Raw genomic sequence first — 16,355 nt, 5'->3', positions numbered from 1 at the left:
TGTGTATGTGTGTGTGTGTGTTGGTATTGTGGTATGGTTTTTGTTATTAATGTATTAATATTCTTAAAGAAAGAGTCATCAGTAGTTAGTAAACAAATAGTTTATGCAATAATTGTTACAGTTCATTGTCAACAACACAGCATTTTCCATTACGATTATAGGCGAAACAAAAATTTATGAAGTAGTCATAGCACATTCATGCTAGTGAGAACATATTACAAAGCATTGCACATGCATCATTACGTGGGCAGATGAAGCTAGGGAAAAGATATTTTTCACTCACCTCTGGTTGGCTTTGTGTATTTTGTCATTGAGACTTACATTATGTTTGGGTCAACCAAGAAACCCAAAGAGGTTTTGTAAAAGTTTACAACCATTAAACGGTATTGTTTAATCCCACAAATGGATAAACCAAACTACTATAGCTCAATGATACACAAACCAGGACTAAAAATAGTCAATCTGCCTATGTATAGCTAGTTATAATACAATACTGAATATGCTGAATCTTTGCAAAGGCATTGACTAATTTAGACAATCAGGTACCAGAAATATACTGGTTTGGTTTCCAGTGAGAACTAACTGTAGTGCTATTTCAGTTGAAGACTGTACTCCCCAGTAGGAGATCTGAGGAGAAACATAGGGGAGGGCAGAGAAGGGTTAGGAGACCTGAGCAGGGCTCTTTGGACAGTTCAGCATTACTTTTTCTTGTGCAGATCCAGACCTGGCTCACAGAGTAAAACAAAATGTGTTGAAATTGTTAGCCCTCAAAAGGGGCATTTGTACAAAGTCGCTTACTTACAGTATAGATAGAATAACTGAGTGCCTCTCAAAATCAACTCTTCCATGTTAGAAGAAAACTCAGTGACAAAGGTTTAAGGATACCAAGATTGAATCACTGTATAAAGATAATTTATCCCAAAATAGAAAAAAGTGAATTTAAAAGAAGTATTCTAGAAACTGGCAGGGGGCAGGGAGACAGGGGAAACAGGAAGAGAAGAAAATCATGCTATGTGTTTCCTTATTTAGAAGAGAAAAAGTTTCATAGACCATTTCCATAAGGCATCTGTCATATCTGCCATTCTCTATCCCATACCTGGCACTGTAAGAGAAAGTGCAATGGTTCAATGTTACCTTTGAAAAGCCTCCTTTTCCTTTGACCAGTTTTATAGCAAGAGTTCCCTGGATTGACTATGCCACACCAGGGTCCCATTTCTCCTTACGTCAAAATGAAAACAACAACAAAGTCACAAAAAGAAAAAAAAAACACAAAACTACAAAATCTAAGGCAAAGACTTGCTATGAGGTCAGAAAATCAGTGAAAGAATTTAAATTACAAAGCACCTCTTGCCAAATTGTACTGCTTGAAACCACACAAAACAGTGTGCAGTAACCCTGCTGAGTGCTTGGAGGCAAATATCCTAAAGGATACATGCTAAGCTCCATGAAGTAAGCTTGATTTCATTTCTAGGGAGCCAAGGGAATCCCAATGCTCTCTGTTATTTGCTGTTTTATAATTACAGACAAAATGGAAAAGAAGTATGCAGACCTCAATATAAAGAGAATGTTTCTCTAATAACTAAGAAACAAGCTGGATTTATGCATTCATAGTTGTATAGCTGCATTATAGATGCTTGCAGAAGATTTATTAACATAGTTTTTACACAAAACCCCTTTTATAAGGACATATTAAATCTAATAGGCTATCCAGAACATAAGCAATGCTTGAAATTGTGCACACAACTATGTGCCTAATAGTAAAGAGGCCTCGAAAAATTATGTCTATAAACCAACCACCACTACCCTTTGGAAATAAAAGCTCCCTCATAACCCCTGGGCTACTTCCCTGTGACCCTGTGACACACAGTGTCACAAACATCATGGAGAAAATTCAGTACCAAACCCTAGTTTAAGGTGAGTTTTGTACACTTATTTCTATACAATCAGGAAAAAAAAAGATACAATTTGTATCAACAAAAGGTCATTTCGGGTTATTTGAGGCATTGCTCCTAGCTACTTTGGTTCATACACATCTTATGAGAGTAGAATGACAATTTGTTTTATAAAATAAAAGATACATATAGCGCATTAGGAATAGTTCCTGTATTGGGAAGAGCTCATGATTATTTTGAGTACTAAATATGATTGTGTTCAAGATGAATTGCAGACAAGATTGATCTTGTGCTTTCCAATAAATTGTGCAGTGAGTGGATACTGCAGTGCCACTCGATGATTTTGGTAGGAAGATAAAACAACTGGCACAAAGGCATTAGATTAATCTAAGGTCAAATACCATGATCTAGACGTGAGACAATTTAGAAGGTCCAAGACATTGAAGGTATGAAGAGGTGTTTGTGTGAAATAGCAAGAACTGTAATTATCACTCTCTGTGGACCTACTTGATAAGAAAATACTTTTATACTTTATCGATATGCTGAGGGATGGGATGATTAGAGGTTAGGAGATGAATGGGAAGCTGTGGAAGAGAAGAGAAACACTAGTTAAGATGCAGTATTGATCAACTTGGACACAGAGAAAGCCAGAAAGCAGCATGCAAGCCATTATCAAACCCCAGAAATAACCTTGACTACAGCCTCACATTCAGAGTGTTTCACAGTAAGAAACATTTATAGGCAGCGTCACACCTTCTCATGAAGAAACAAAAGGCCAAGGCCAGGCCTTCTCAACTTTCATGAAAAAAACGACCATAGAAGTTACTAAGTGCCAGCTCAAGAAATAGTGAGCTGGTTGTGGTTCAAAATGTTGAAATATACAATGGATTCTAAAAGAAGGTTTATTCAGTGCAGCTTAACAAACCAATAGACACCTCTTTCTAGAGGCATTTAGCTACAAAGGTTCCCACCCTGAGCAAGATACAAATTGCGCAAATGGTGCCACCCAACCCAAAAGTCATGCCTTCTTTAGTAATGCATCTAAGAACTATCTAACAGCAAGTGCACTCTTTGAGTGGATTTGAAGTGTATAACTGAGCCAGCTGTTAGCAGAGATGCAACATTCCGTTTTGGAAGCTGCTTTTCTTCCGCCTAGAAAATCCCCTGGTTTTGTTTCTTAAAGAAATTTTGCTTTAGTAATAATTGACCTTATTGCCCAAAGGGTGGACAGCAGGAGAAAACAGATTACATGGCTAAACACTGTCCTCCATTATATTTTATCCTGTGATGTTTAATACTGCATAGGTCAGAAGTCCAAAAAGCATCCATTAGTCCCTCCTTGCGTGAAGCTTTTGTATTTTCATTTACTGTCACGTAGGTTTGGCCATCTTTCATTGGATATGGAGAGTGGACTTTGGTAGTCAGTCCTTTGGTTCTGGTCAGACTCTTCTGCACTTTTGTAGCACATACATACATACATACTATGTGTGGAATTTGAACTTACTCAACAGCTTCTCTGCAGAAGGCTTCAACCTGACCCCTAATGTGCTGAGGTGAAGAAATTTAGAAGCTAAGAAATGTTAATAAGTGCTGGCAAGTAAAAAGGAAATAAAATAAAGCTGGTTTGCTCTGGTGCCTAAGAAAGCAATGTTCATATATCACCACAAAATTTCACATTCAGATCGAGTTGAAACTATGAAATATGATAAAATTCAGTCAGATTCATGATCTGTACAGTTGTAGACTAAGACTGTAGAGCGACCTCAAAGTCACTATATAAAAATTATACCAGAGATATACACACATCTCAAACTAAATATATAGACTCATACATGCAATATACTTGCTAATGATAGGGTTTAAATACAGCTCTAGAAGCTTCAGTGTGACCCTATGGCTTGATTAATAAAGATTGAATTATCAGATATCCATGCAATAAAGTATTTACTTTTAAATAGCTTTAAATATTTTTATTAAAACCCTAAAAGGTTAATTCAGCATACTATCTGATCTTGATGCTTTTGCTCTCTAAATTGGTTATGTCATCCATACTTTGTAACGTAGAACATGTGATTAAGAAAGCGCTGGTAATGGAATCCCTTGGGATTTCTTGCACTTAGGCTTCTTCCCCTGGGTTTCATCTTCCATTACCTGCAATGGTGCAGTGCAAAAGGGCAAGAAACTTGGAGCCAGAATGTGTGTGTTTGTCTTGATTTGGTCATTTGCTAGCAGCATAACCACGGCAGGTCACTTAAATCTTACTGAACTTCATCTTCTTTTCTATGAAATAGAATGTTAATGCAACCTACTTCACAGGGTTGATGTGAGCTTAACTGATGTAAACATTCGGTAACTTTTAAAGCGCAATGTAAATCATTAGTTACTGTAATCATAGTATTAGTGTATTATTAGTATTAATATTTATATGTATTTAAAGGACTGGGTCCTGTGTCATGTCAACGTGCAGCTCTAAGTTTCGCCACAATCAAAGCTGCCAGTTGCTGGGCATCTGATGTGTGGGGATTCTTTTCCATCACTGCAAGAACAATATTAGAAGGGAAAATATTGCAAAGGTTCTTGTAAGTCTGATATTGGTGCTCTGGAATCATATTCTCCCTGGAATCATTGCACATTCCAACCCAAGGATTCCTCCAAAGCTGCTCCATTTTTTCAGGCATGCTCCGTACCATGACTGGCTCATAACATGGCTGCATGAGGCTGTTACTTAAGGGACAGGAGTGATAGCCATAGGAGTCGGTTGCACTGGGCAGCGGGTCCCAACTGGCATGCTGTTCCCGGCACAGAGGAGGTCGTCTTTGCCTCAAGGGGTTGCTCTCATAGAGTCGGGAATCAGAAATGCTGTCCATCCGAGTCATCACTAGAGCACGGCCTGGCTGGGAGTTTGCCCCAGGATGAATATTGGGAGGCATGGTGTAGTTTCCAGGACAGCTGGAGCGTGCTCCAGTTGCTGAGTGCTGGGCATGGAGAGCTAAGTGGGGGACTGATTGCTTGTGGGGTCCTTGTTTGGAATCCTCTGGGCCATAACTTTGCACTCTAGTTAAGGCTTCATGGTAACCATGAGAAAAAGGCTGAAGACGGTTCTGAGATGCTGAACGGTGCAGCTTCAAACTGCCTTCAGGATGGGCATCAGCTACAGCCAAGTACAGATTGTTGTAAGAGGAATAGTTGTCGTTCCTGGTGTGGCTCATAAGACTGTCAGGACAGAAGTTGGGATTCCAACTATACATGCCCCGATCTGCTTCAGCCATGTAGTACTCTCTATTATGCATGCTGCTGATGTTCAGTTTGGAGAAGTCACCTAACACTGAATAGTAGCTATGGTCCCCCATAGACTCAAACTTTGGGTATTGCTCAGTATAGTTAATTGGGGTCCCATGGCTGTTGGTAACCAGGATAGGGGGGTACTGCATGCTGGCCATGTGCTCCAGTGAGGCCTTCTGGTGGGGAAAATGGGAGGATCCTGGCACTGGGCTGCTGGCCGAACGGGTGTTTAATGCACCCACTGCATGGCTTTTGGGGGGTGGGATTGTTGGGACACTTAGGGCAGTCACAAGTGATGGGACAGAGCTGGCCTCAGGCTTACGGGCAATGGTCAGCCATTCCTCAGGCTCCACAGCCACAGACCGGATGCTGGGATCTGACTGGCGCTTGGGTGCCACACGTTTTACCTCTGAGGTCATCTCACCTTTGACACTAGACATCCCTGTGCCACACTTGGCCAGGGTGTCTTCGCTCATGGTTTTCACTGTGGACAGTTTGGCACTGATGCGGAGCTCATCAGCCACCGAACGCTGGGGTTGGTTGGCCCGCTCCGGATGGTAGTATTTGCACTTGTGGCCGTAGGTGCATTTTTTGCCTGAAAAATAATGCCTTCGGGTAAGACTCTCTCTCATAGTGGTAGAAGGCTCTGTGCCAGAAACTGCTGTAACAATCTGGTCACAGAGGTTAGGGCTATACTTTTTGACACTGAGATAGAAAATTAACTGTCCACAAAGATGAGAGACAGACAACACCAAGGAGGCATCACACATTGTGAGGGGAGAATGAGGAAGTGGAAAGCTGGGGAAGAAATAGAAGTGTAAACACTAAGAACTGAGCCATTGAACAGCCTTAACTTTGCCTCTTAAAATGTACACATTGAGGCAGCCTAGAGTAATAGATGGCAGCATGGTGCAATGCAAATAACACAGGCTTGAAGACAAGTCAGACCTAAGTTTCAGCTTCAGCGATATCCTTTACTGGCCATATTACCTTGGTAAGTGACTATTTTCTGAGCCTCATTTCCTCTTCTACAAGAAAGCTTCATATTTGTGTATGTTTTAGGGTCATTTGAAAGATGAAATGAGATAACAAACATGAAACTACTCTGCAATTTAACATTAATAGAAAACAAAAAGCGAAACACCCCCCATAAAACCACTAATGATTATCCATAATAGTCTCAAACTAAACAGCCCATGTTGCCCTGTTAGTCCCACAAACTTGGGACTTGGGTAAGAACACAAGTTCAGTAGAGAAAACTATATCTTTAAAAAAATTAAAATGAAACTTGGAGGCAACTGGAAAGTACAGATGAGAAGAAAAGGGTATTACTAGTTGACTGAAGGAGTGACAGACATCCTTTCTTGCAGCCAAGCTCAGTCTGTCATTCTTTCTGTTTCCATAAGCCAGGCGAGTCTCTGAATTTCCCTGTTCCAAGCAGCATTGCTTAGTACTTAGGCAACTAGAGCCTACGTGTCATTTTAGGAAGTGACTACTAATATTCCCTTCAATTCCAGTTACCTTTTCCTCATGGAATTTCTAAGATTTTTCTTTAAATACCTGAGGGTACACGCAGATACAGACTTTAACTCATAGAAAGGGAACAGGCTAGGACTTCCCATTTGAAAGCAAAATCTGGAAAAGAAAAGTATTCAGAGTCCTTATGTTTCCCTTCGTACAGAACTCAGTTCTGCACATAGGTACTCACCATAAGGACATGGTTGCTTCTTATGCTCAGGAACAATAGGTCTTTTTCTTAAGAAATTTTCAAGGCTTGGGCCATGGCGTCCTAAAGGATCATCTGGAGGCATAAATCTGAAAGCAAGCAAGCAATGGTGAATTTCTTCCCTTATGTCCCCTTTCCAGAAGTTCAGACCTTCATTGCCTCTTATCTGTACTATTGTTACAGACTTCTAATTACCCTTCCTGCCTCAAATCTATCTTCTGTTAATTTATCAGTTCTTCCTTTTGTTTCTACTTGATCACGTAGAAAGGATGATTTTCCCCAGTGCATCATTCTTTCATAGATTATATGTTACAGCCATACTGGCATTCCTGCTTGGTTTCCTCAATGTGCCACCCTCTTTTACACCTTCATAGCTTTTTTCATAATGTCCCCTTCACTTGGCATGCCCCGAAGCCTTCTTTACTCTGTAAACTTTACTTCAAGTGTAATTTCCTCTGGGAAGACTTTTCTTTTCACTTCACGTATACAAAACAATTTAAAAATACATTAATTGTAGTGCACATTCAACACAGTGTTGTTGTCTTTTTCTCTTTTCCACTACACTTTGAGCCTCTTGAGAGTGAGAGTTTGTTTTGTTTTGTTTTGAGACAGGTCTCGCTATGTAGTTCAGGCTGGCCTTGAACTAACTGTGTATCCCAGGCTGGCCTCGAACTTTCAGCGATCCACCTGCCTCAGCCTCCTGAGTGCTGGGACTACAGGCATGTGCCACCATGTAGTCCCTGTGAGACTGAGTTTCTTATTCAATTTTTATTTGCATGACAACCAGCATAATGCATGGTACAGACTAAGTGTTCAGTAAATGTTTATCAAAATTAAATGAAATCTGTGCCGGGGATTTAGCTCAGGGGTTCCACTGCCTGCGTTGCAGGCACAAGATCCCTAGTTCGATCCCCGGTACCCCCCCCCCAAAAAAAAAGAGAAAAAGAAAAAAGAAAAAAGAAAAGAAAAGAAATCTGATCCTACTAGCAACTTGGATATAGACCATTCAGAGCCTACTGGAAAGAAACGCACTTGTCATTCACAAAAGAATACATCAGCAACCGCTCCTCGATAAACTTCTTCCATTCTGGCTTTTCGACTTGAAGGTCTCGGTAGTTGTCATTGGACACAATAATACCATCAGAATCAAAAGCTAATTTGACTATGAACCGGTCATCATAGCATACAACCCTTCTGCCTTGGACCCTTCGGGATGGTGTGAAGACAAGAATTTTTTCTTTCTCCAGTTTACGAAGAATATCTTGTTCTGTCAAAATATGATTATGTAGCACAGAATGGAAATCATCAGTTAACAGCATTATTACCATACTACAAATACAAAAGTTTAGTACTAGATAAATTTATTTGCCCTTAAGGAGTAAGTGGGTTTCCCTATCAGCTATGACATCAAATTGAATTGTGACATTAGGCAAGTAACATCCTTCAGATTTTAGTTTTCCTTTCAATAAAATGAAAGAATCAAATTTAATCATGTAGTTTTTTAAAAACCACAATGAAAAGTGAGAAATGACACTGATATCCTAATGTTTTGACTTTTGTTTTTGCCCTTTGGCTGAAACATCAGCTTTTCTTATTTTTCTGTTTCATTTGCCTTCCTTCATTCATTCGTTCATTCCTTCCTTCCTCCCTCCCTTCCTTCCTTGCTTCCTTCTCAGTTTTGGGGGAGTGCTCTACCACTGGCTTTGGAAGAAAACAGGGCAATAGTTGAAGATGTTTTTGTCAGGTGGAAAGTAAAGCATCACTCTTAACAGCAGATATTTTTGGCTTCTGCTTGAAGGAATGACAAAACTAAAGTGGAACATTAAGCTATAGCAATTGAATATTGAACCACTTTCCTTTTGGCCTCCTAATTTGCTTGAGGAGAGAAAGCTTGCTGGTTGGGCTTGAGCAGGGCCAGGATCTAATCTTAGACTGAGTCTTGGGAGCCTGTTCAGAACATGGTAAATCAGATAGCCAAGCACCGGATTTTCTCATTAGGCACATAAGGCAAGAGAAGATATTCAGAGAATTAGGGTCTATATGCTCTCAATGAGCATATATTACTTGTACTGTTCTAAGTGAATGCAGTGACTTTTATTGCCATTAGGAAGAGTACATCATGATTCCTGGAGACCTTAGACAATTCTGCCTTCATTCACTCCTTTTTTCATACTGGAATATTCAAAACTTCATTTTAGAAATTACATTGATATAAGGCCAAATATAATCCAAATTATTACACATTACTATACATGCATTGCATTATATTCAATTTTTTTGTTGTGAGATAAAAAAATATTTTGTGGGACTTGAAACATTGTTTCTAGGCACTAGGCCTACTGTGTCACATGGACAAGTTGCTTCTGTCTTGGAACTTTCTTTTTCTCTTTCATTCCCTAATTTGAAAACTCCATAATCACTTCTCTTTTTCAGAATAATATTCACTTTCTACAATGACTTTTTTCTTTCTACAATCCTGTCTGAATTAAGGTTGTCTCTATTTAGTTATCATATGCTACAAAACAATGATGAAAATCTACTTAATAAAAGATATTTTAAGTATACTTAACAACTTAGAAAAATAATTACCTAAATTGGGACCATCACACCCTCTCCAACCTATTTGACTAACTTTGACTCTAAAGAACAGAAATATCTAATTTGAAATAATACCTGTAATTGGTGCGTCAGGGCGGGATTGCTCCTTTCTCCATGCAGGCACAAATACAGTGATATCTTTATGACCTTTGTCTTGAAACCAATCCACAGCCAGTTGAATTCCTCTACAGGAGAATTCTTCTTTATTCCCATGGCTTTAGAAAAATAGAGAATAAGAGGCAAGAGGATTGACAATAGATAGCAAACAGGCCTTTTCTTAGTATCAAGGGATTAACAGCATTCTCTTTCTTTATGACACAAAAGAATGCATATTTAAAAGACCAAATAAAATTCCTTACATTCACTTGTTACAAATATTGCCATTATAAACTTTACTCAAGGCCACAAGTGGCTAATAACAACTCCCATTTTATAGCTACCATGGTAATTATTTTTATTATTCATTTCATTTTCTCTATTATCTTCTAGTTTTCCTGCCACATATTCAAAGGTTCATATATTCACAACAGATGAAGAAGTTTTACCAGAGGTTTAGATAAAGTTTATATTAGTGAGAGATGAATCTTAAACACATATTAAGCTTCAAAAATAACACTGACAGCAAAAAGACACATACATACCAGTATATGCTGACACGATAATGGGAAACAGGGACATAGATCTTTTGCAAATGGGAAGGACGCAAAGAGATTTTGGGAGGGAGGAGAGTGAAAGAGGAAGTAAAAGGAATTAAAATGTGTTACTTACATGTACCGACTCATGATAGCAGTAATCATTATTCACTATAAATATGTAATAATAAAAAATGCGGATGGAAAATATTATCACATGTATCCATTTAATCAAATACAATATACCAACAAAATCATATTCTTGAATTTTTAAAATGTAAAAATGCTTGTAATTTTAAAAGAAAATATATAGGTATGTGTGTATGTGTGTATGTAATTTAAGTATGCATTGTATTTAGATATGTAATTGCAACATTTTTTGTAATTGGATCTTGCTATTTTGTCTAGGTTGGCCTTGAACTTGGGCTCAAGAAATCCTTCTGCAATTACATACCTAAATACATCCCCAGTGAGTACCATAAAGCAATTGTATTCCACTCAAAGTTGAAAGCACTTAAGAAAAAATAAGGAAAATACATTCAACAGCCAATATACTCCAAGGTACCCTTAGAAATAGTTACTAATGATTGCATTTAAGAAACTGAACAAGAACAATGAAATTGGAAAAATCACTAGAACTACCATTTAGAAGAAGAACTTGGAAGAAGATAGAACGCCGTTTCTTTTGGTTTTGCATGTCTATAAAGTGTGATCTTGTCCTAAACATAGTCTAGATCCAGAAATAAAACAGGAATAATAGTTTCTGTTGAATATATATATATCTCCAAATTCTTTCTTTAAAATATTTTCATCATTACAAACATATATGCTTATAGTATAAAATGTGAAAAATACTTAACATATAAAGAAAAACCCCAAGACTGGAAACACTGTTAATTTCTGTTCTAGTATTAATTTCTTAATATACTGAGAGTTATGTTTTAAAATCTACCATACTATAGCATCCCCAAAGCATATATTAAAATTGTGTTATTGAAACACTGCACAAGGCACATCATTAAATGACCAGTAAGAATCAGAAGGCACTTTTAACATTTATCAAGGGGGCAATGCAGACCTACACAAGGGCCTTCTGTGTTAATTTTAGTCCCCAATAAATATTTAAGAAATTAAAATTTAAAACTGTGTAAAATACAATAATGCTTTCAAGATGACTTGTTTTGCTCAAATCATGGCATTTTGCAATCTAAAAAGTACAAAAAGCTTAGGAACTGCAACTCACATTGTATTTTGGTGTTGCTATTGCTCACTATCCTGCAAACTTGCTTAAAAACACATCATAATGAAGGGTTCTAAGCAAAATTCAGCATAGCAAATGAGTCATTGGACTCTTTCTCTCTCTGTAATGATTTTAGCACAGTTCAAATGTTTGAGTTTTTCCAAGACTTAGCAAAGAATATAGCGACTTTTACAGTTCAAAGTCTTACTTCCTATAAAACGTATTTTTCCTCTCAAAGGAGACAACTTTCAACATGAATGTTTCCTTTAAGATTGTAGCATAATATCTGAGCATATTCACACTATATGAATCACAGATACACCACTTCTGCAAATGTTAACTGCCATCAGTGGCATACAAAGCATCATAATTCCAACAGAAGGTTATCCGACATGATAAGAAACAACATGTTATAGGATAGTTTATCCGAGAAATAACAGTATCACAGTAAACATACAACTAACTAATGGACAAGGTGAACAAAACTTAGATTAGCAGAAATAAAAATTCATAAGCATCTTATAGCCCTGAACATTGACCATATGAAATATGAATAAAGGGGATTTAATAATAACTTACCTGGTCAGATAAAAAAGGAAATAAATGAAAACACAGTTGGCATTTTAAAAAAATCATGGTCTTTATGAAATATTTTAATATGTTCCTAAAAATTAATCATGTGAAGTACCTTTAATTTATCAAAGCAAGACACACAGAATACAAGAGTACGTTTTCCTGTAAGTATGACTGAAGGAATCTAATCACTGGCATCTTGATCTGAGCAGAGACCACTTTAAATCCCCTTTCCCTGCTATGCTTTTACACCTTGTTGCACATGCATAGTTATGGGTTGATAAGGCCCAGTAAGCACAGCTACACTCTATAATTCCCAGTCATTGTTCAGCCCTACTCTTGACCACATACAATTCTTCATATGTTCTTAAGCCCTGTGCCGGACAGAGAGCTACAACTCTTTGGTACTGAACTCTCCCCCTGGAAAGTCCCATTGTGACATTTTCATTCCATAACCTCTTTTTTCCCCCATTAAGTTTATTAGTACATTTAAAGCAAACAATACAGTTACATTTATCATTGGGATCTTGTACCTTTACATAATATATCTTGCTACAGCCTTTTTTATGTTCACGACTCCATAAAAGGCCTTATAGCCTGTTTGAAAGCTAGCCTGTATGACAGCTAGCTTGTCTGCTCTCTACTGCCAGAATGGTCCCTCTTAGATTTGTTCTGAAATAAACCTGTCCTCATACCTCTGTTTCTCTTCTTTGTTTCTTAACAATTATCATTTGTTAATGATACAGAGTAGATATGATGAAGCATATTGCCAAAGGAATGAATTTCTTCATTATTGTTCACAAAGCAAAAGAAAAATAATGTTCTTTATCATCAGTGACCTTTGAACAGAAGTCAAAAGAAATTTATTGTATATTATTACTACTGGTCTCTATTAATTGTGGTATAGTTGTTTCATTTAATATGGTTTTTACTCTATATCCATATCTGGTTTGTCTTTGTGTCATTAACATTGCTGAGGAATGTTTTCTACTCTTTGAGTGGTGCATCTCGGGATCAAACCCTCAAAAGAAGGCTGAACATTAAGAAGACCCTGTCCATAATTGATTAATAACTGAATATAAAGATATTGAAGTGGATGAAATAACAGAGAATTCAAGACTGATTTTTTAAATGATCAAGGACTTCAAGCAGGATAAAAATAAACAGCTGAATGATTTAATGAAGACATTGCAAATGTGAAGAAGAAATTCAACAAAGAGATAGAAATAGAAGACTCTAGGAAGATGGCAGAGAAGTAAGCAGGAACAAATTCACCTCTCCAAGATCCAGAATCTAGACAATGGAAAATAACAACTTAAGGAAGAGAAGAAGGAGGGAGATAGATTCCTGGGACACAGGAAAGATCTGAAGGGAAAATTGGAGCCCACAGAGAAAGTGAAGAGACAGACTTCAATGTAGAAAAAGGAAGGGGCAATCTACACTTTCTTCTAAGCTTCTGATTCATGGTGAGAGAAAGGAAGATAAAAATCTACAAGACACAGTGAAAACATGTGACTCCACAAGTCTCCAGGGAGAAAAACATCAGTGGAGTGGAGCAGTGGATGCTGTGTATTACAAAAGCTGGTGACTCCAATCCAACTGACTGTAATGTCCACTGGACACAGTGCTTGGTTAGATGCCATTTTATTTAGGAGCAAGTTGAATTTGGATCTCAAAACAACCATAGATTGGTTTCATCTCAGGACTTTCAATGTTAAAACCCCACAGTGATTGAGTGAGGGACAACCACAGAAGATGTCCAGGGTCACAGAGCCGTGGTCAGGCCAGCAAAAGACACCCAAAGTGTTATAAGCTAATGATTCAAGCCACAACCCTATGACAAGAGGACAAGATCAGCCTGAATTTCTGTGGATTTTGAAGTGCCAGAGCCAGCATCTTGCACTAATTAATACAGCTTCAGGCTTTCTAGGATTATCCAACATCCCACCCTAATCTACTGTCGAATGTTATCCAGCACAGATCTGGGCTCTGACTGTCTCCTTTGTCTACCAGTGAGAGCAGAGCCACATACTGAACTGGACATACCACAAAACTCTAGATGTCAGAAGATAATCGCAGGATTGAAATCACAGCAAAAATTTTTCCTTCAGTTTTGTGTTTTTGTTTGTTGTTCATTTGGTTTATTTGTTGTTTTTTTTTCATAAGTGTGAACATTGATTTTAGTTATTTTTAATTTTTTGGGGTTCTTGTTTTTGTTTTTTCCTTATTTCTTTCCCTCCAAAAAGTGGAGGTGGCTGCATCTAGAGTGTGTGATGCTGGAACTAAGAGTGGCCCACCCTGGCTATGAGTGCCACCTGTCCAAAGGGCAGGCAGCCTGGATGGAATATAAGGGATAGAAAGCCTCATGTAGGAAACCTACTTCTTCACTACCTTGCTGCTTTGCTGCCTTCTGCCCACTATGAACTGTTTCTCCTCTGTGATGCCTCTCTGCCATGCCACCCTGCCTTGGAGCCAGCCAACTATGGACTGATACCATTATGTACTGTGAGCCAAATAAACCTTTCATCTTTTGAGTGTCAAGTATTTTGTCTGAGCAACAAGAAAAGTAAGACAATTACCGAATCAAAAATAGGCATTTTTATGTTCTTTTAAGATAACGATACACAGTGCACTTACCATTGTTATTTTCTAATAATTTTGTTATAAAAATTATTTTTTCATAGAACTGTTATTTTATTAATATCTACTTGTATTATGTTAAAATTAAAATGTGCATCTAAAATGAATTGACATTCCTCAGATGAAGAATTACAAATGGGGAATGGGAAAGGTAAGCAAGGGAAAAGGAAAAACAAAGGGAATAGAAGGAAACAAAGCTTTTGTAAATTGGGAAGGGAAGAAGGGTTAAAGGGAGGGCAGAGGAATGGGAACAAAAAGAAGAATCAATGCATATTATGTATAGGTACAAATTACCTATGGTGAATGTGATCAATATATATGAGAAAATATACCAAATAAAAATAAATCTAAAAAACAAAGAGATAGAAATAATGAAGAACCAAACAGAAATTCTGCAAATAAGAAGTACAGTAAAAAGCTTAGTGGAAAGCCTCATGAATAGATACAACCAAATATAAGACAGAAATTCAGGGATTAGACATAAGGTTGAGGAATATCTAATATCTAATAAGGAAAATAACCCTCAAAACTGTGAATAAAATATTCAAGAACACTAAACCATGGTTATAAGACCAGACTTACCAATTTTTCCTGTGGAAGAGGGTGGTGAGGTTCAGAATAATGGCATAGGAAAATCTATCCAATGAAATAACAATATAAAATTTCCCTTATCTTGGAAAATATATAGATATGTAGGTAGAGGAGGCATTTAGAACCCCAAATAGCATAACCAGAAAAGAATCTTTTCAGATCACATCATCAGTAAAATTGTAAGAGTACAGAATAAAAAAAAGAATATTGAAAACTTCAGCGACAGATACCAAGTCATTTATAGAGTTCAACTCATCAGTATAACTTCAGATTTTTCTGAAAAATTCCCAAAGCACAGGAGGGCTTATGAAAATGTACCTCAAGCCCTGAAAGATAACTGCTAACCTAAATTAGTACATCCACCAAAGCAATACTTCAAATCTGAAGGAGAAATAAAGACCTTTCAAAATAAGCATAAACTAAAGAAATACATTACCACTAAGCCAGCATTTCAGATGACACTTAAAGGGGTCCTACACACAGAAAAGGAACAACAGAAAAGCTATCGAGAATTAGAAAAAAGTCTTGTAACAGAAAACTAAAATGACAGTAATTAGTAAATGCATTTTTGCAATAACTCTGAATATAAATGGTATTAATTATCTAAACAAAGAACACAACTAGAAGATTCAATTATAAAACAAGATCCAACTCTTTGCTGCTTGCAAGAAACACAATTCACTAGAAAATACACATACAGTCTAAAAGTGAAAGAATGGAAAACAATGTTCCATGCAGATGGAATCTGATAGTAAACATTACTAAGTATACTCATAACTGAAAAGCAGACTTCAGTGCAAAATTATTCAGATGAGAGAAAGAAAGTCACTACATAATAGTAAAGAGAACAATTCACTGAGGATACAAAAATTGTAAAAAAATATATGCACCAATAATTGGTTTGATCCATGTCATAAAACAAACACCACTGAGCATAAAAGACAAAGAGGTAAGAGCACATCAAGAGTTGCTGCTATCCATGGGAACTAGCAGATAGAATCAACAACTGGGATCTCATCTTACTAAAAAGCCTCTGTACTTCAAGTAAAGAGAACTGAGGATACAAAAATTGTAAAAAAATATATGCACCAATAATTGGTTTGATCCATGTCATAAAACAAACACCACTGAGCATAAAAGACAAAGAGGTAAGAGCACATCAAGAGTTGCTGCTTGCTGCT

General features: G+C 37.3%; 1 protein-coding gene across 8 annotated transcripts in view; it reads right to left on the bottom strand.

The window, feature by feature from the left end:
• Nucleotides 1-57: 57 nt before the first annotated feature.
• Zc3h12b (zinc finger CCCH-type containing 12B) overlaps nt 58-16,355 on the bottom strand; it is a 402,674-nt gene continuing 386,376 nt past the window's right edge. For all 8 annotated transcript variants that reach the window (XM_010632199.3, XM_033760139.1, XM_033760140.1 and 5 more), the window contains 4 exons: nt 9,574-9,713; nt 7,933-8,167; nt 6,883-6,989; nt 58-5,769 (listed from right to left, as the gene is read on the bottom strand). In XM_010632199.3, the coding sequence (XP_010630501.1) occupies nt 4,349-5,769; nt 6,883-6,989; nt 7,933-8,167; nt 9,574-9,713 (1,903 nt within the window). In that variant the 3' untranslated portion in view covers nt 58-4,348. The remainder of the gene's footprint in view (nt 5,770-6,882; nt 6,990-7,932; nt 8,168-9,573; nt 9,714-16,355) is intronic.

The sequence above is a fragment of the Fukomys damarensis genome, unplaced genomic scaffold (genome assembly GCF_012274545.1).
Source record: "Fukomys damarensis isolate Sample0158 unplaced genomic scaffold, DMR_v1.0_HiC HiC_scaffold_39, whole genome shotgun sequence".
Taxonomy (NCBI): domain Eukaryota; kingdom Metazoa; phylum Chordata; class Mammalia; order Rodentia; family Bathyergidae; genus Fukomys; species Fukomys damarensis.
The sequence above is the reverse complement of the archived record's forward strand: the minus strand, read 5'-3'. Positions and strand labels throughout refer to the sequence as shown.